The following is a 20,479-nucleotide window of genomic DNA, read 5'->3' as shown; positions in this document are numbered from 1 at the left end:
AGGCTATGCTTGACTCTTTTGGTTAGACAGAGGAGAAATGAACACAACAATTTCCAAAATCGGATAAGGACTGTTCAGTAACATGTAATCTAAAGAGACCCACAGAATATGCAAAGCCAAATTAATCATTAGTGTCATTTCTCCTCCCTAATAAATCATTTTAAATATCTTAGGATATATGCATATTTGTTAAAAATAGGTTCTTTGACAACTTAAGCATCCGTCAGTGGATGGATGGATAAGGAAGATATCCTATACATATATAAGATTATATATATAGTGGAATATTATTCAGTCATAAAAAGGGATTAAAATCTTGCCATTTGTGACAACATGGATGGACCTAGAGAGCATGATGCTAAGTGTAATAAACCAGACAGAAGACAAACACCATATGATCTCACTCACATGTGGAATCCAAGAAACAAAACAAATGAATAAACAAAACAGAAACAGACTCATAGGTACAGAGAACAGCTGAAGGTTGCCATGGGGAGGATGCTGGGGGATGGGCAAAATAGGGGGAGGGGTTAAAAGGTAAAAACTTCCAGTTATAAAATAGATAAGGCTCAGGGATCCAGCAAACAGCATAGGGAATACGGTTAATAACACGTACTAACTCGGGACGGGGACACGGTGACCACTTTGTAATGTATATCAATGTTTGATCACTACATTGTACACCTGAAACTGATACACTCTTACACTTAATTAAAAAAGTAACACAACAAATTGCTTCGGGATTAAGGTGATTATAAGCAGAGGCAGGAAAAGGAGGGCCAACCCAGTACATGGCATGAAATGCCAACACTTGATCGGTGACACCAAGCTTGCCGTCAATGTCAGCTCGTCAAAGAGCTGTGAGGGCCGTACAGTAATGGGGAAAATTGAACAACTGGTTTTCTTTACTGACTTCTGCCTCTTTTCTGTCACAACTATTCAAACTTAGCTTCTTGATTCCATCCTCCCATTCCACCCCCTGCTCCCAGCAAAATAAAGCTGCATTATCGCCCAGCAAAAAAAAAAAAAAAAAAAAAAAAAAATTAAAAAAAAATAATAAAAAGGGGCACCTGAGTGGCTCAGTGGGTTAAGTTTCTGCCTTCAGCTCAGATCTTGGGATCCTGGGTTCGAGCCCAGCATCGGGCTCTCTGCTCAGTGGGGAGCCTGCTTCCCCTTCTCTCTGCCTGCCTCTTTGCCTACTTGTGATCTTTGTCAAATAAACAAATAAAATCTTAAAAAAAAAAAAAAGAAAAAGAAAAGAAAGAAGCTACTATCAAGCCCTGAAAAGACATGGAGGAACTTGAAATGCATCTTGCTAAGCGAAAGAAGCCCGTCTGGAAAGGCGACATACTGTATGATTCCACCCATAGGACATTCTGGAAAAGGTACACCTACGGAGACCGTGGAAGAGTCAGCGGCCACTAGGGGGTGGGGAGGGGAGAAAAAACACTCCGAACGCGAGGGCTTTTAGAGTAAAGCATCCTAAGGGCCACGCTAACGGTGGACACGCGTCATTACCCACGGGTCAGACTCTACGGATTGTGCGACACAAAGAACGAACCCTAATGTCAACCATGGGCTTTAGCTAATAATACTGCACTAATAATTGTTCTTCATTTATAACAGGTGCACTATGTTGGGGAGGTGTACGGTGCTAAAAATAAGTGCGATGTGGCAAGAGGAGACAATGTACGCATGTGGGGGTGGTGGGCACGTATACGGAACCTTCTGTACTTTCCCTCAGTTTTTCTTTTTTTAGATTTTTAAAAAGATTTTATTCATTTGAGAGAGAGAGAGAGAGAGAGCACACAGGCAGAAGGAAAGGGAGAAGCAGGCTCCCCGCTGAGCAGAGAGCCCGATGCGGGGCTCAATCCCAGGACCCTGAGGTCATGACCTGAGCCGCAGGCAGACACTTCACCGACTGAGTCACCCAGGCGCCCACCCTGAGTTTTTCTTAAGCCTAAAACTGCTCTAGAAAATAAAACCAATTAATTACAAAATTGAAGAAGCCTATAAAACCAAGCCGCACTATCAAGCTGCATGACAGTAGGTCACTTGCAAGCCTGGGTCGCTTGGCTTGAAATTAGTTTTAGGACTTCACGTATACTGTATGTTGCCCTTAATTTGATATCAATAGATTTTAATTGAATAAACTTAGTATTAAAAAAATGAAAAGATGTTATATTTTTAGGGTTTGATTCCCATGACTAAAAGTAAGAAAAGTCTCTAAAAACTTAGTGTCTTAAAAAAGAAGAGTTAGGACCCCCCAAATTACTTATGCATGGATTTGTGTTGAAACTACGTTTATTGGAATGATTTGTCTTTCTTCCCCAGGTCCTTCCGCACTTCCCATATGAATAAGGATTCTCAGTCTAAATCTTTCTGTGGAGGGGAAGGAGAGAGGAGGGCACACTGTTATCAGAGACCTAGAGGATCCCCATTTTGAACTGTCAAATAAAAATACTAGGTCTCCCTCGAGGGGCCTTTGGTCTTTTGTAAAACAAACACAGACAAGGCAGGTACAGAAAGACTTGCCCTGAAATCCCGGTTCCCCCACCAGCGATAGGACTCGGCCCCTGTCACTTGAAATTCTCCTCCGCTCTCCCCTCAGGTATCAAGTGGAGATTTAAGTAGGCGCTTACCGCTTACCCACAAGGTGAATTCACCGAGCTCTCCAGAAGACAGTGCTCCCCGTTTTATCTGTCTAGTTACTGTAGATGAGACTCGAAGCCGGCCGTGGACTAAAGCTGATTTTACTCGAAGAAAAATGAAATAAGGGTTCCTTTCTGACTTACCACGAGGTAGCTTCAGCCCTGAGGTCACACTTCAAATGCTAATTCCTCATGGACAATAAAGACGGGATCAGAGTCTGAGAATGAATTTAACTAGGCAGAGAGGTGTGAATTATGAATTAAAAATCGTCTAAATTTCTTTAAGAAGATCAGCTCTTAGATAAATAAGCACACTTCATTGGTTTAACAGCTGTATTTAAAAGCAGAAAAAAACCTCATTAGGCCACAGAGTCTATCTTATTTCCAGAGCCTGGAGGTGACGTATGCAAAATCCAGCCACGTTAGCGGCCAGGAAACGTTAAAAGTCATAGGAAATATCTGTTGTAAACATTTAATGCTTCTTTTGGGGGCAGCCAAAGCAAACACCTGAACTTCTGAAACAGAAAACGAAGGAAACATTTTTCTATGCCTTCTCTGTTCCTCTGTCAGCAGTTCCAGAAAAGTCTGCGAGGAGGCCGGCCTTCCAGAACATGGTCATCAGGCTGGGGGAGGCATCGCCAGAGCCCTGACCTCCTAGCTAACTCTGCTCCCGCCCTTCTCCTGGCGTTTTTCTGTTTTGTCCCTCACAGTATTTAAATGAAGTGTGACCCGATTTCATCTCAGTGTGTTTACCTTCAAGGTCTCTGCGGCTTAAATTGTAAGTCCTTAGCAAGATTATGCAAAGGACCTTTGTTGTCCAGACTCCTTTCCCCTACAAACCCTTCATATGCTCCTTCCCAGGCTCCCAAGACACTGTCATGCCAAGTGGCAGCTAATCTCTGTGCTGCAGGAGACACCATGAGATGTCACAGACCCCGAGGGGAAGATCAAAGCCATCCCGGGGAGCACCAGTTGGACTGGTTACTCTACCTCACTGAGCAATAACAACTCTCACTCTAACCTCTGTGGGTATGTGTGATAACAGTTATGTACACGCCTTTAGAACTGCCAAGGGCCACATTATCCTGTGTTATCCTGTATTACAGGATATCCTATATCCTGTATTATCCTATTCACATGATAGGGAGTTCAAAATCATACAGGGGTTCTCATTATTCACAGCAGTTACTTTCTGGAGAGTCCATGTGAGCGCGGGATTGTTGAATTCTGGACTGTTGCTCCTAGGGGGAAATACACGGTTAGGTTCCTGCGAGCCTCTGCTCACATTTTATCACCCAGTCCATACAGGACCTTGTTCTAGATGTGTGTTTGTCAAGGCACCTTATTTAATATATATTGTTGATCCATTAACATTGAACTCCTAGCCAACGGTGCTAAAACTTAATGGTTATCAGTGAAGCCTATCTAACATGCATATCTTGTCTAGAAAGCGTATCATGGCCTCCTTTCTTAGGAGCAATGGCATTTCAGTACTACAGTTAAGGGTATTCTGGAAGACAGGGAAAATTTAATTTCTTGTATACAAATGTGCCATGAGCACTCCTTTCGCGTTATAGATAAATGTTAACAAGTAGGTAAACTCCCAAATATGAAATCTTTAGGTATTATAATAAGAGGAATTTTGGCTTTCACAATGTTTGTTTATTTAGAAATAACTGGGTATATACATGTACGCTGTGTGTCAAAGACAGGTGAGCTGAAGATTTGGGACAGAAATGGGTCCCCTGTTTTTGACAGTCTGGTTTGAGCAAACACTAAACATGTCATGAATTTCTGTTCTCTCACTGCATTTTAATGATAAATGCCTTTTTGGGGTTGTTTTTGTTAATGGAAAATAATTTAATTTTGGAAAAACAAGATGGAGAGATGATAGTACCAATGTGTTTTCCATTGAAATTTCTCAAAATTTTCACTGCTTATTTTATTCTTTTTCTCTTTTTAATAATAACTGGGTATTGAGGTCAGCCCTTCCTTTATTTTTATAGATTGAAAAATCCAAGATCAGATGTAATAACACTTTCTAAGATGAACTGAGCACTTAGGATGTGCCAGGCTCTATGACAGGCCCTTTGCATTCCTGGTACCATTTCTAATCTTCACAGCAAAGCGTATGCCATGGGGTGGGGGTACCATTATTAGGAAAATGAAGCCTAGATCTGCAGAAGACCTGCTGAGGCTCCTTTAGGCGGTGGGACAGCTGGAGTCCCAGGTGTCTGCAGGGCCTGTGCTCTTAACTGTCACTCTGTGTCATCTCCTCTTCCAGTCTATACTTTATTAAAAGATTTGCTTTTGGGGGCGCCTGGGTGGCTCAGTGGGTTAAGCCGCTGCCTTCGGCTCAGGTCATGATCTCAGGGTCCTGGGATTGAGTCCCGCATCGGGCTCTCTGCTCAGCAGGGAAGCTGCTTCCCTCTCTCTCTCTCTCTGCCTGCCTCTCTGTCTACTGTGATCTCTCTCTGTCAAATAAATAAATAAAATCTAAAACTAAAACTAAATAAATAGATAAAACTAAAAAAAAAAAAAAAAAAAAGATTTGCTTTTGTAGCCATTTTATCTTGATGTCCAGAGTGTGTCTTTGGGTCATAACGATGTAATTATTAATCGTACTTGTTTAAGCCACATTTGAGTGACAAGCAAAGGTGATTATGATGGTGATGGTATTATTTCAGAAAAGGTATTGAATTAGCCTGTTATGTGACTTTGGCCCAATCACTTCACCTTCGTGGGCATTGCTTTCCTCAGCTGTGATATGATATAGTTTAAATAAGTTATTCTGTAGGGCCCCCTATGATTCTACAAAGGTAATAGTAATAATGAAAAAAATCCCAATACATTTCTAAGAATGACAGTTGAAGGCAATTATAAAAGAATGAGAAGCTAACCTTAAACTATAAGTCACTGGGCAGATTCCTTCCATGTAGATTTCCTTCAGCCTGGAGGAGATCTTGGACATTAAGACAATGCTAAATTCTCTTTCGGATGTGAAAAATTAGATATAATTGCTTCTCTTCAATTTTAATATTACTTCTTGCCTATCATTTAACATGGTCTCTCATCAGTGTTTTACTTCTTCTTTAATCATTATAATAAAGGCCAAAGGCAACTAAGCAGACATTTCAATTAACTACTTGCCATTTGTTCATCTATCAATTCTGCTGCATTCCACTCTTCGGACGTGGAGATAAATCACAGGGGGATAAGCTGCTCTCAGGGCCTCTCTCTAAAAGCAGTAGCCGGGAGGTCAATCCACCACATTTTCCTCTGCCTCCATTTCTAGAAATGCATTCTATTACTCATCCCCTTCAATAACCACTCTAGTGGAATGACAGAACTCCTAAGCGGGAAGTAAGTATTTCACTCTCGTACATTTCCTAACCTCTAGTGGCAAAGGCAGGAAAGTCCAGAATGAACAGGAGAGATGCTGGTGCCGTCACCTCGTGTCCTCCTTGTGTGGCACCTTCCTGTAGCATCTAGGACGCTAGCCCCTGGTGGAACATCCCAGGAATATATGACTCCAGAGACTAGCATGAGTAGGTCTTGCTTTACTTCTGTTGCTTCTCAAACATTGAAATCTGTGTTGAGGTAGTTGCAAAAACACATGCTGTCATAAGAAGTGATACAGAGAGTTCCCTGGTATATTTTGCCCAGTTTTTCCCAAGGAAACACTTTACAAAACAATAAGAGAATACCATGATCAGGATGTTGAGATGGATACAATTCACTGGTTGTAGGTGTATCATTTGTGTGTGTGTAGAAATTGTAAAATTCTTTTTAAAAAAGGTTTATTGTGAGAGAGACAGAGAAAATGCATGAGCAGGGGGGAGGGGCAGAGGAAGACAAGCAGACCCCCCACTGAGTAGGGAGCCTGATACCGAGCTTGATTCTAGGACGCTGAGATCATAACCTGAGCCAAAATCAAGAGTCAGACTCTTAACCGAATGAGCCACCTAGGTGCCCTGAAATTGTAAAATTCTATTCAATTTTATAACTGTGTAAGTTTGTGTATTCACCACCACAGTCAAGATAATAATCCCAACGATTCCTAAGAATTCCTTGAGTTGCCCTTTTATACCACCTCAGACCCTCTCCCCTCTTGCCCCTGTCACTAACCACCAGCAACCCCTAATCTGCCCTCCATTTCTGAAGTATTATCATTTCAAAAACATCATGTAAATGGAATCACTAGGTGTGAACCTTCTGGGATTGGTTTTTTTCCCTCAGCATTATTTCCTAGAGATTCATCCAAGTTGTTTTGTGTATCAATATTATGCTCCCTTTCATGGCATGGGGATAACACTTGTGTTGTTTTTCAGTGGAGCTATCTACTTTTCTCTTTTGCCTGAGTAATGATCCATGACCCCGTCTACACCCCTCTGCCTGCAGAGGAATAGGGGGTAGAAATGGGAGAAGGTGGGATTTGCTCCAGGAAGTACTCAGTTTCTGTAGCAGATGACCACAACTCAATGGAATGGTCCTGAATGTGTCCAACACAGAAGTCTTAATTCTATCCCCCAGTCCCCAAACTTCTCCCAGTGTTGCCCTCAGTAAATGGCACCACCATTTACCCATCTATTCTGGCCCCAAACTCAAGGAATCTTCTTTGATATCTCTTTCCTTCACTTACCGCATCTGATCCATCACCAAATCCTATTGGCTCTACCTTTAATATGTTCTTATTTCAAGTATTTCTCCATTGCTAGCACCACTGTGGCTCTGGTGAATCTCTCACCTAGATTCTACAGCTAGAACCTGACTGGTCTCCTCTGTCCCTCTTGCCTGTCTCTTCTTCTGCCACCAAACCAGTGCAGTTACTATGGTAGCTTCTAAAACACAAATCAGATCTAAGTCTTCTGCTTCCTATCTCACTTACAATAAAAGGCAGACTCCACAATCTGGACTATCTAGCTGCTGGCTAGCCCTCTGGCTTCAGGAATCCCCTACCATTCTGTCCTGTCCTCACTGTGGTCCAGCTGCACCGCCCTGCTTGCTGTTCCTTGAACAAGTCCAGCATGTCTCTACCTAACCTCCCAGCCGCTGCACTGTCCCTCGTGCTTCCTGGGATTCTTTCCCTCCAGGGGTCAACACATCGTCCTCACCAGCCTCCCCAGACCTCTGCTTAAATGCAATCTCCTCTGACAGGACTTCCCAGCCAGTCTAAAACTCTTTACTGCTAAGCCCCCTTTAATTCTTCTTGATAGCATTGATCACTAGCTAATATACATCAGACAACTAATTATCTTCTGATTCTTTGTCCATGCCCATTAGAATATATGCTAAATAAAGGCAAGGACTTTGCTGTTTTATTCATTTTCTATCCCAATCACCTGGTATATATAAACAACATACTTTTGGGTGAATAAATGATTTCCTCCAATTCCTTTACTCATACCTTTTAACCCATCGAGGACAAAGCGGGTCATAGAGTTTTCCTGGGATAGAGACAGTACCCACCCATGTAGCTGACACGGGGAAGTCAAGAGGTTATTTCTTGGTTGTAGATAATGTGGTGAAAGGGGACACAGTGGATTGTGTTAAAGTCCTTAGTTCTTCCCACACTGGGTCTATGCCTCTGCCAAGTCACTTTGCTTTTCCTCCTACTGAAGAAGCAGAGTCTGTCCCTGAGCTTCAACTCTGGACTGACTATGACTTCCTTTGGCCAACAGCACATTAGTGGGTGTGGAAACACCGAAGGCTTGAAACGCTCTCCCCCCAGCGGGCTGGCGCTCTTGTGCCTCTGCCGTTGGCTTGTGGTGAGGATGCCCGTGTTAACCACATGATCCCAGGAGAAAGGTGACCGTCATACCACAGAGACATTCAGCCCTTCGCTGACCCACAGATTAGTGAGGAAAAATGACTGATGTTTTAAGCCACTCAGTTTTGGTATTGTTTGTTACATGACACTTTTTTTTTTTTTTTGGTCAATAGCTACATGAATCAGGAAGTAAAAGCAAGGCGTTTGTTGTTGTTTAAAGCCTGAAAAGACTATGAGAGAAAGAGGAAACCCAGAGGGAAACAGAGGAGCTAAGCTTTGCCCCGAGAGCAGGAGAGGAGGGGGACTGAGGGTGGGGGTGGGGCTCGTATCCTGCTTCCCAATTTGGGGCCCTGGGAGGAGACGGTCATGTAGGGGGTCTTGCAACGATATGGGGCAACCCGGCCTCATTAGGAGAGGGAAGAAGAGTGAGCGGGCAGCCCCTCAGTTTTGTGAGGAGGGGACTCTGAGACAAAGCCAACCATGGTTCACCATCGAGGCTGCCTTGGGTGCTGACATCTGCCACCGGGAGGATGAAGGTCATGACAGAGACTAGAGGTCTGTCTCAAGTGAGAGCTGAGGGACCGAAGGAAGCAGAGAGAGCAATGGCCGGTGCTCCCCGGGCACGGCTTGAGTCAGAAGGGGGCTCTGAGTTCACCAACCACAGGTTTTACCATCAGGATGCTGGGCTCAAGGCCAGCCCATGGCAGGCGACACAAACCTGAGGAAGGACAGCCCGACCCTGGGTCCTCCTGTGAGGATGTCAGACACACACGTAAGCTGCCACATCCCACTGCCCATCCCCGTCTGTATTCTATGCACTTGGTCACCGTCTTCTAGAAAGCAGGGGACGGGTGAGCCACTGGAGAGACTGAACATTTTCATCGCAGTGGGACAGAGCACAGCCAGAAAGGACGGCTGAAGTAATCAAGCCAGATTCAACTATAAGCTAGACTGGGCTTTCGTTCATGTGCCCTTGTTATCCAGAAGGGACATCAGATTGTCGTAGGCAAACAAAGATGCTGCATTTCCTGTGCCTGCCCAAGATGTCTGGTGCATTACGACGTGCGAGTCTGTTACAGCCACACTGGCCTTCAGCTTGCGGTCCCCACAGCCTCTCACTCGGCTCCTTGTGGCACTGCTCACCCCGCAGGTGCTGTTATCTTTCTAAAGTGTCAACCTGGTCAGCTTATTCTCCTGATTAAAAAAAAAAAATCCTTCCATGACATCTTTTTGCTTCCAGGATAACACTAAAACCTTAACATGGCTCGTAGAGAAATCCTGTAAATCACAGACACTGTCAGGTCCTGCCTTACGCCTCTACTATCATCCCGGACTCTAAACACCAAGCCCTATGATGCCATATGCCCTGTGCTTTCTTCTGGCCTGGGGGCAGGTTGGGCAGGAGCACAGGGTGAGTAGGAACTGCTGGGGAGTTGAGACTCCTGGAAGCAGCCCTGGGCTGAGCTGGACCGGGAGGAGGGGGAGCAATGCCCTGGCTTCCTCCTGGGCCAGCTGAGGTAGCGAGGCAGGTTGTGTCCCGCCTCCCACAGTCCCACTGGTCCTGAGCTCCCACTGCCCACAATGGTGAGTAGCTTGATAACGCTGCATTCCTTGCCCTGTTTCATTTCTCCACTGCTCTACCAATATGCCCTGGGATCTGCTCCCAAATAAACTCGTTTTCAAACCTTCATTCCTTCCTCCTACTCACACTACTCCCCCAAAAGGCTTCTCCTTTCCTGGACCATAGGCTGGGGCTCTGCTCTCCAGTGCTCCTCTCGGACGATCCCCAAACAAGACAGGTGATCACCCCGTTCAGTCACCACTGTGTTGCATTTTCATTTCTTTTATTTTTAAGATTTTTATTTATTGATTTGTCAGAGAGAGCGCACAAGCAGAGGGAGCAGCAGGTGGAGGGAGAAGCAGGGTCCCCGCTGAGCAAGGAGCCCGATGCAGGGCTCAATCCCTGGACCCTGGGATCATGACCTGAGCTGAAGGCAGACACTTAACTGACTGAGCCACTTAGGTGTCCCCTGGGTCACATTTTCAACATGAACCTGACCACTGCTAATAATTCATTCTTGTCTTGGCAGGAGGAAGTTGGGACTGTCCCAGCAGACGAGAACATTTGGACCTACTCACAGGGCCTGTCTCAGGCTGGGTCCAGTTACTGCTGCTGCTTTGACCCTCATCATGCCTGTCTGGAACACCCCTGGTGTATCAATGACATAGAAATGCCTGGTATATGACACAGGATCACTACATACTTGCCTAGTGGTGGCTGAATAAAAACAACTAATGTTTACTACACAGATACTATGCGGCAGACCCTGGGCTATCTCTTAAACGTGTTATTCTGCTGAATCCTGTGAATTATGGACCGTTCCTATTCCTAGGTTACACATAGGGAAACAGAATGTGCAAGACATTAAGTGACGATGTGAAGTCATACAGTCTGAAAGTCAGAAATGAAGAATGAAATCCCAAGTGTGTGATAGCCAAGTTCTGCTCTCAGCTTCGTCAGGATAGGCCAAGCTATGCCACAGTAACAAATAGCCCCATAGTCTCAGTAGCTTAAAAGAGCAAGAGTCAGTCTTGTCTTCCCTTCCCTTCCCTTCCTCTTACTCTTCTCCTCCTTCCCTTCCTTCCTTCCTTCCTATTGATAGTCACGAGTTGACGGGTTCTCTGTTCTCTGTTCCTAGTGGTCACAGAGGGATCCAGGTGACGGAACCACCATAGTCTTCAGGTTTTCCTGTCCCCATGACAAAGGGACAGAAGGACTCCAGAGACTCTCAAACCAACAATGAAATGTTCTAGTCCAGACATTGAATATGTCTTTTCTACTCATAACTTTTTGGCCAGAAATACTCAGTGAGCAGCATAATGTTTACCATAGTATACTACCTACCCAGTGAATGGAGACAGAAGTATGTCATTTCCTGCTGTGTGTGAAGGCTTTGCCAAAGTTCCAGAAAGTTTTGGAAAGCCCTAGAATAAGGATGTTTTATCAAAAGATCATAATATTCACATTTTAGGATGTAATGCAATATAGTGCCTATCCAATAGGTATATCTCCTATCAGAGTTATTTTAAATAATGGTAGTTTGGAAAATATTACAATCTGGGACTAACAAGACTTACAAACCTATTAAATTCGAACAGATACGTTCACTTTTAATTTTGCCGCCACTGACAAATAACAATGCTCAGTAAAGTGTGAGTTGCCTTGCATCAGTATTCAATTTCTTCCAAATATAGCTTCTCAAACTTACACAGAGGAACTGTTGCCTTTTTGTTATAATATAGATCCACCTTATTATGATTTTGTATTATAGTGATTTATAGCATTGGCACAAATAGTTAATTTGAAAAAATAAACAAGGGCTCAGACATACCTTTCTAAAATTAAAATTACAACGAATTTGCTATCCTAAAAGCAAAGGCTGCCTATTATACTAACATACAGCAACATTCTTCTCATCCACATCTCTACTGCATCCAGAGCACGGAGGGATGTATGTCAAGGAGCCCTGGATCGAATTATCCTGTCAGTTTTCACACGGAACAGGAGGAACTTCTCCCCTGTTATACTGTATTTCTCACCTTCTTGAAATAAAAAGTTACTCCCATCACAAATTATACTGTTTCAAGGGTTTTTAGGCTTTCCTAATCTGGCCTCACTCCATCCAGAAAACTCAAAGTACAGAGGAATTTCCAGTGAGCCTTTGTTGAGGACTCTCTCCATAGCAGGGAGTCCACTCAAAATGGCGGCCTCTCATTCTTCAACAGTGGTAATTATCGGGAAGTTCTTGCAGGGACCCAAGTCTTGCTCTCACTAGTCTTCTCTGGTCCTGGTGAGTCAGCCTCTGCAGGGTCTCACCTGTCCAGGTAACAGCTGTCAAAGACTGGAAATGGATTCTCTCTTGCCTTTTAATCATATCTTAATATCCCCAGGCTTTCTCATTTTTCTTTGTGGGGGGGCCTTTGGTTCATCTGAGCTTTTCCTCAGAAGATTAATATCTATCTGAAAATGAGGTGCCTAGGAATAGGCCATGACATCCTGCTGGGGTCTGACTGTACTCTGCTCTGGACATGATTCTCTTATTAATGTAGCACAGGATAGTACTTATTTAAATATCAGTCACCACAGAATACTGGCTCACACCAAACTTGCCAGAAAACCAACCCAAGTCTTTCATGATACCAAGGGTCTTCTGTCTTCCATTTATGTCTGTCTTTTCTTCTTCTTCTTCTTCTTCTTTGGTTGAATGCAGGAGTTTTTAAGTTTATCTTCGTTATGTTTCATGCCATTATTTTATCCTATCTTTCTAGGCCATCAAGAGGCTTTTGACTTTTTTTTTTTTTTTTACCTAGCTTGTTAAATATTCCTTTCATTAGCTATGTGTCATTTGCAAATTTAATGACCATTCTATTTATATCTTTTTCCATTGATAGAAATGTTAAGAAAGGGGCACCTGGGTGGCTCAGTTGGTTAAGCATCTGCCTTTGGCTCAGGTCATGATCCCAAGGTCTGGGGATGGAGTCCCACCTGGGCTCCTTGCTCAGTGGGGACCCTGCTTCTCCTCTCTCTTTGCCTGCCACTCCCCCTTGCTTGTGTACTCCCCCCACACTTCCCCCAGGTGCCGTGTCAAATAAATAAATGAAATGTTAAAAAAGAAGTAAACAGGGATCCTGCTTTAGGTTTCCGCTTATCTTTCTCTCCCTTGACTTGAAGAGTTTTTGAGATACTATTAAATCTGTGGCTGAAAATCAGATACACAAAGTCTGTGACATCACTCAGCTAGTAAATGATACAGAATGGACATAATGACAGCTGGTGGAATTTCTTCTTTGTGAAACTTTGTTGCTTGTGATTCTGACTTCCTTCTAGAAGGACTCAGATAGGGAGCACTCCACTCTAAAATTTTGATGTTGGCTGACAGTGATCACATTTTTATTTCTAAATAAACGTATTTCTTCCATTCCCTTTAGAAAGATCGCACTTGTCCTCGACGAGGTAGTCTTCCTTCCATCCTTTTTCAAGCATTGCTCATCAAAGAGCCCATGTGAAGTCCTATTGTTTATTTAGCTCCATCTCCTTCCCCTTCTCTGATAGGATCGGTTTCTGATCAGCAGCTCACCCAACAAAGCGATAACTTGGGGGCATCCATCTCTAGGGGGTGTCGAATCTCACTAGAGTGCATGAGGGGAACCGGCTGAAGTTTAGTCTGTCATTACAGGTGAATATTTACAGAGCTGGTGAGTGCATATTGGCCGGTTCTCACTGAAGTGTATGTCGCTTTCAAAGGGGAACTTAAAAAATGTTTTTCACCAATCCGGCTTCTACTAAATGGCCAAATATTTAAGGAATATTCGCCTCAGGAAGTGGCCAGTGGTTAGCCTCCCCAGGTGCCTACAAGTCTTCATTGCCCTCACTAGGATTCCTTTGACTGTATTAACAGAATTTGTCTTCAGGGTATCAGCTCCCCTCCCTGCTTCTTCAACCTTCCGAAAGACGCAGGTGATCTCCGGAAGCCACGCACAACTCTTGGTGGCACACTCCTCTCGGTTCAGATCCCACCTCCACCAAAGACCGGCTGGCGGACTGGAAGCCAGTGGTTCTCAGCTGGTGTTGACTTGGCCTTGCTGGGGACTTGTGGCAGGGTCTGGAGACATTTTTGGCTGTCACAGCTGGGGGATGCTCCTTGCATAAGTTGGTAGAGGCCGGGGATGCTGTAACTGTCCCATGATGCATGGGACAGCCCCCCCCCGCCTCCCCCCCCCCCCCGCAAGGAACTGTCTGACCCACAATGGCAACAGTGCGGTGCTGGGAAATTCTGCTTCAAGGAAATAATGTAACCTTTCTCAACCGCGGTCCCTTCTTCCGAACGATGAGGGTAACAGAGGTCTGGGTGACACTGGGGCAATTACAGAGAGGATTCTGCTTACAACACAGACCATAATGACTGCACAGATGGCATCAACAAAAGGCAATTTTTTTCTTTCTTTATGTACCAGGCATTTGTTGGGTACTTCCTAAGATGTTATTAGCTTAACACTAAACGAGTAGTTCATTTACTCTGTGAATAATTTTCTGAGGACTTTCTATACGCTAGGCACTGATCTGGCTGCTACAGATTGATTAGTTAAAAACAAACAAACCAACAAAAACAGTCTGCGAGAATCCAGCCCTCGGAGGTTCAAGAAACGTGCCTAAGGGTTCAAAGCTAATGAGAGGCAAGGCCTGGATGCAAATAAAACCAGTGACTGTGGACCAATGCTGTGTCCCCCCCAAATCCTGGGTTGAAATCCTAACCCCCGATGTGATGACATTAGGAGGTGGGGACTTCGGGCGGTGATTAGGTCATGGTCAGCGAGCCGTCATGAATGACATTAGCGCCCTTGTAAGGAGGGACAGGAGGGAGCTTGCTTCCTTTCCCTCCACTGCATGTGGACACCCGGAGCAGACAGCCACCTACCAGCCACGGAGAGGGGCTCGGCCAGACACCTGATCTGCTGGCTCCCCGGAATTCCCAGCCTTCAGAACCACAAGAAATGTCTGTGGCCTACGCCTCCCGGTCTGTGATATTCTGGAACTAAGACATCAGCTCTGCCTGTTTCCAAAGCCTACATTCTCTGTGCTCTATTATTATTGGACACCTGCTTTCAGAAACACCAGACTGCCAGGTATAGGAGAACTGCAGATCTCGCCACCGTGCTGATTTTCTTTGACCACAGTAGCATTGTCATCCTACTGTCTCCCCTTTTCTTTTTTCTTTTCTTTTTTTTTTTTTAAGATTTTATTTATTTATTTGACAGACAGAGATCACAAGCAGGCAGACAGGCAGGCAGAGAGAGGGAGAGGAGGAAGCAGGCTCCCCGCAGAGCAGAGAGCCCGACGCGGGACCCGATCCCAGGACCCCAAGATCATGACCTGAGCCGAAGGCAGTGGCTTAACCCACTGAGCCACCCAGGCGCCCCCTTTCAATGGCAAGCCTTCTTTCTTTCCCCCTTTACTCTGTAGGAATTCAACAAATGGTTCTTGAGCGCTTGCTCCCTGTTAGGAGACAGTGGAATGACAAGTCACTGCCTTGGTCCACGTAGAGCTCCCGGGTTGGTATAGACAAGAGTCAGTATCTAGGGGACATCAGTGCCCTGGGGACCAGGGGCAGCTCCTAACTTCCTCTCGTGTGCATGATGCCAAGGTGCCATCTGACCTTGGGATCAGCCACTTCCTTACAGGTGTTCCCATGTTCTTGACTTAACTCGTTGCCACGTGCTTGGTTAGTTTACGTGCACAGCAAAATCGTCCTCTGGGGTACAGAAAACTCTGGGTGGACCCTCCTATGCCTGAGGCTCAAGTTATGCATTTCACTTGGCACAGATTTATAGCCCAGTAAATTCTCAATTACAGAGGATGCTGCCTTTATGATGTTATTTGTTCATGACCTTGATGGTCCACGCTACAATGTATATTGTAATTTTGCTCGTGTGTGACTTGAATCACACGGCCCGAAATACTGATGAGTCAGTATTACTTCTAGTGAGGGGACTTAGCAGTCCCTCAACATTTCTGTCAAAACGTGACGTTGTGACTCTCATGAAGCAAGGAGTCCACTGTTTCAGGTGTGTGCGTGGCAGATGTTACTCTAGGAACATCACAGCCCAGTGTCTTCGGGCGTATCAGACTGTCAAAGTGTGGAGTTTGTTCCGATGGAATGATTACGGCCCTGAAAGGATCAAGTAACGTTTTCAATGGCTCCTGACTGAATTGGAGGAAAGCCTGTGGGAGATGCGGGCACTCACCAGAGTCTTAGGACATACGATGTCTCCCGAACGCCAAGGCTCTCCTCCACTAAACGGCCGTCTCTTGTTGATGAATGGCATCCCCTGACCTCCAGCTGCCTCCCTTCTGGACAAGTTCTTTTGTTCTGCTTGAGGCCGTGGACTGTCCTCAAGAGAGACCCACCTTCAAAACTCCACTGTACCACATCCTAGTTCGGTAACTCTGGGGACTGGTTCTCTCGGGTTGTTTCCTCATCCTATAGATGGGGCTGATCATCACAGGTCTTGCTTCCTTGGAACGGTTGTGACATTTAGTTGTCACATTTACACAAGGAAAATGCCTAGCACCATGCCTACAATGTAGGAGGGGGGCGTGAATGTTCAGCCCTCCTTCCTTTCCCACCTGTCGACTGAGCTAAGGGTCCCTCTCATCTTTTTTCCCCAGGATGTGGCCTTTTCCTTTGGGGCCTCGTGTGCGGCTCTGCTCATCTGTAGCCCTGACCTGCGTGTTCCTGGTTCTAAGTCCAGGAACTTACCAGTTGGGTCTCCTATTCTCTTAATTATCTATTCCTCCTGCCCCTATCTTTTAAAATGAGCACTTTTTACAATTAATGACATTCTGACCACGAATACCTGCTGGACACAGACTCCCCTCCGCCTTGGCCCACCCACTACCCACCATCTTACTGTTTCCATTCTTGACTCACAATATAAGCTCTCATAGTAAAGAAAAAAAAATCCTTTCATTGACTCTACATCAATCACTTAAAAATATGTGACCAATCACATTGGTGTTTTAATTCGGACGGTGCCAGTCTGTGGTAAGAAAGGGGCAAGAGTGACTCTCAGAGTGACAATCCCACTAGGGGTGGGGGTTCTGCCATCATCTTCCAATCCTCCTTGGCCTTCTAACTTGAAAATGATACCAGCCAGCTTTCTCAGAGTGAGAGGGAGACAGAACCCTGTTGATGTGCTTAGACAAAGTTAAATACTGCGGGAAGGAGGGGGTCTCAAATAAATGAATGTGTAAATTTCACATAAAGCAGCAGGGAGCAGACACTTGGCTTTACCTCTGTTTTAGCATCTGTCGCACACCCAATGATGCTGGTCCCATGGCCTTCACCGACACAGAAGCCCCAACCACCGATCACAACATGTTTCAAAGGCAAAACAACCCAAAGATGATCCGATGACACCCTTCTTTTCTTCCACATCACTGAGCTCACCAGCACACCCTCTTGTACTGAGACCGTGCTGGTGATTGAATCAAGGGCAGAAATCGACCTGGTAACTTAAAAATCCAGATTCACATCACCTAACAGAATTCTTATACCAAACATATTCTCATCAGACGTTTATACATGAAGCACAGAATTCTTACCTATAACTTTTCCTAGAAAGAGCGACTTCGGAGAATTGAACAGTGTATCAGATGAGCTCGGCAGATGGTAACTCACAGAAGGATAGTGATCGAGCTGCGGGAAGAAAACAAGAGACACTTTCAGAAGACTGTTGCTAAGTTGCCCTAGAATCCAGTCTTCCCCGCGGGATGAGTCCCTCTCTGAACCCTGGGGTCCGGATACCTTCCTTCATCCGTGCGGACTCTGAAATACTGGCCTCAATAAACACGAAGCCCATCTGTTCCTGCTCTGGCGTTATTAGACAACATTCTGAGCTTGGTAAGTGAAGCCTCTTTATAAATTGTTCTTCAGCTTGTGCACATTTTCTGTGGATAATCTGTGCACATTTTCTGCAGGATTAAGATCCTTGCTCATTTTAGTAGAGTAAAATCTGCTTGATCCGATCTCCAGCATTAACCCCTAAGATAGAAAATGCATCTATAACAATGAACTTTCTTTAAGATCCACTTACTGTCCTGTTGCATTCGCCTTTCCATACCATCAGCTTTCAGACCAATACTGACCTTCAGTATGTATATTCAAAGAAGAATATGAATATATACATAAATATATAGTCAAATGCTGAAATTCAAATTGGGTAAATATACATGGTGGGTTTTGTTGTTTTTCTTTATTTTGCTTATCAAGAGGATGCCCCCATAGGGCAGGGACATTTGAGCCTGGAGGGGGACAAAGGCACATCTGCTCTCGCTGGGCTGGTTCCTTCTGCATGGAAGTAAGTTCGAGGGAAAGGAGGGAAAAATGAAGCAAGTGCAAAGAGCTTACAGATACTGACTGCCGGAGCAATGCACATTTCTGATTCCATTTCTCGAGGACAAAGTACAAATTCTGGTGTCCCAGAATCAGAGTCTGTCCTGGCCTCTGAGCCCTGACACAGCTTTTCCTGCCTTAGCTGTCTTTCTACAACTCATACAGTCTAGTGGTGTTTCCCCCACTGGGAGCGCCTAGAGTTTTCTGTGCCTCTTTGCATCCACCTGTGGAGAATCACTTTTGTAGCTTCTCGCTTTTCTGAGGTGAGTTTCCTACCTGCTCAGGTAAGCGTCAGGGGCCGTGCGGGTGAGCGGAAGCACTGTGTTCCTTCCCAGCACAGGCAGGCGAGCAGTGGCCTGCTGAAGGCAGCAGCAGCACCCCAGAAGCTGGGCCCACTCCTGGGTCCTTGCTAGTAGCCCTCGAGATGGGCAAAGCTGCGGGAAGCTGGGCTGCGGGAAACAGTGCTGGGAAGTGAGCTCATGGAGAACGTGGAGAACGGGCCTCCTGGAGGAAGGCTCCTTCATCGGGACTGCCTAACTCCACCTGACTCCTGAAGCGAGAACCCGAGAGGTTATTGAAAGCCGAGGTTCAGAGTCAAAGACCCATCCCATCTCAGGAATTCGGGGAGATCTGACCAGGAGAGCCAGTACCGTTAAGTTATGGTATAGCATTGTAACAGGTTCAAAAAACACTGTAAAGCAAACACTGGCATGCTCAAGTATAATTCTGAGAAGTTTTCTATAATTTTAAGTGCATCATTAACAAAACCCTTATTCTGGCCAGAGAAGCTTAGATATTTTAAATCTCATATAGTTGCTACTCTGGGCGCTAAATATTAGCTAGCTACTTTGGCGCCATCTGGTGGTATATATGGGCAACTGCCGCTGTCGCTCCACTTCTGTGGCCAGAAAGTTTTGTGGTCAAAAAAGATAACCATAGAATGCCAACATAATAGGTTACCCTGAATGCTTCACAGCGATGATTTCCCCCTAAATACTTTTTATCTTTTCATCTGTCTTTCTAAAGAACTTAAAAATGGATACAAACAATGTATTTTCATTATGGAGAAAATTATAGTATAGATTTGCTGAAAATAACCCACAACTTGTGATAATTATTAGCTTTTTCTTTTTTAAGGTTTTATTTATCTGAGAGAGAGCGAGAGCGAGAGCATAGAGGGAGAGGGAGAAACAGACTCCCTGCTGAGCAGAGAGCCCGGTGCTGGGCTCAATCCCAGGACCCAGAAATCCCGACCAGAGATGAAGGTCAACACTTAACCGACTGAGCCACCCAGGGGCCCCAATAATTAATTTTTTTATCAAGTCAATTTTTTTAATGTATATTCTTTTGATTTTTTTTTTTACAGCAACTGGACAGAACCCAACTACATACATTGTTTTGCACTTACTTTTCCCTACTTAAAGACGTACTGTGAAATTCTGTGATTCGATAAACAACTACATCATTTGTCATGAATGACTGGTATTCCATTTTATGAATGTAATGAGCACAGTCTTAAAAACTGTCAAATTTCAGTGTTTAGACTTTTACATTTCTTGTGTCTTTTGGTCCAGTGCAGTGTCAAGCACACAGTAGGTCCTCAGTAAAACTGTGCTGACTTATGTTCGAGAAACCAGTAAAGCCCTGCGCACAGGGAAATCAGTCCGGGATGCGGCCTGACCCACCGGCAGGGTTACCTCCTTTTCCTTAACTGTTTGTACGATCCAGACCAGACAGGCTTGGCTTTTGGGCAGCCATTAAATAATGTGTGTGCTGCGCTCACAATGAAGTAAATCCCTACTTTTGTCTCCATAGGTTACTTTCAGCTCTTCCCATTCCTACTTACACGCAGTTGAGAACATGGACCAAAAGCTAAAATTTACATTTATTTACATTGTTTGTTTTCTTTTGTTTCAAGGCAAAAGTTTTTGAATCTTGATTCTGACATTTAGAGTATCGGTTCTGATATTCTGGTTCTGATCTATAAACGTCACAAACTCCCCTAAATCTTAATTCATGCGGGAAGGGAGGTCTGGCCCAGCCACAGGCCCGGGGTGTGATCAGTCTGTGACCCTGCAGCCCCGTGACAAGCCTCTAGATGCGAA

At 44.8% G+C, this 20,479-nt stretch overlaps 1 protein-coding gene across 1 annotated transcript in view; it reads right to left on the bottom strand.

Moving 5' to 3' along the window:
- CNTNAP2 (contactin associated protein 2) overlaps positions 1 to 20,479 on the bottom strand; it is a 1,943,304-nt gene that overhangs the window by 98,977 nt on the left and 1,823,848 nt on the right. Inside the window, exon 21 of the mRNA XM_044246794.1 lies at positions 17,585 to 17,678. Coding sequence (XP_044102729.1) covers positions 17,585 to 17,678 — 94 coding nt within the window. The remainder of the gene's footprint in view (positions 1 to 17,584; positions 17,679 to 20,479) is intronic.

The sequence above is a fragment of the Neovison vison genome, chromosome 4 (genome assembly GCF_020171115.1).
Source record: "Neovison vison isolate M4711 chromosome 4, ASM_NN_V1, whole genome shotgun sequence".
NCBI lineage: Eukaryota > Metazoa > Chordata > Mammalia > Carnivora > Mustelidae > Neogale > Neogale vison.
The sequence above is the reverse complement of the archived record's forward strand: the minus strand, read 5'-3'. Positions and strand labels throughout refer to the sequence as shown.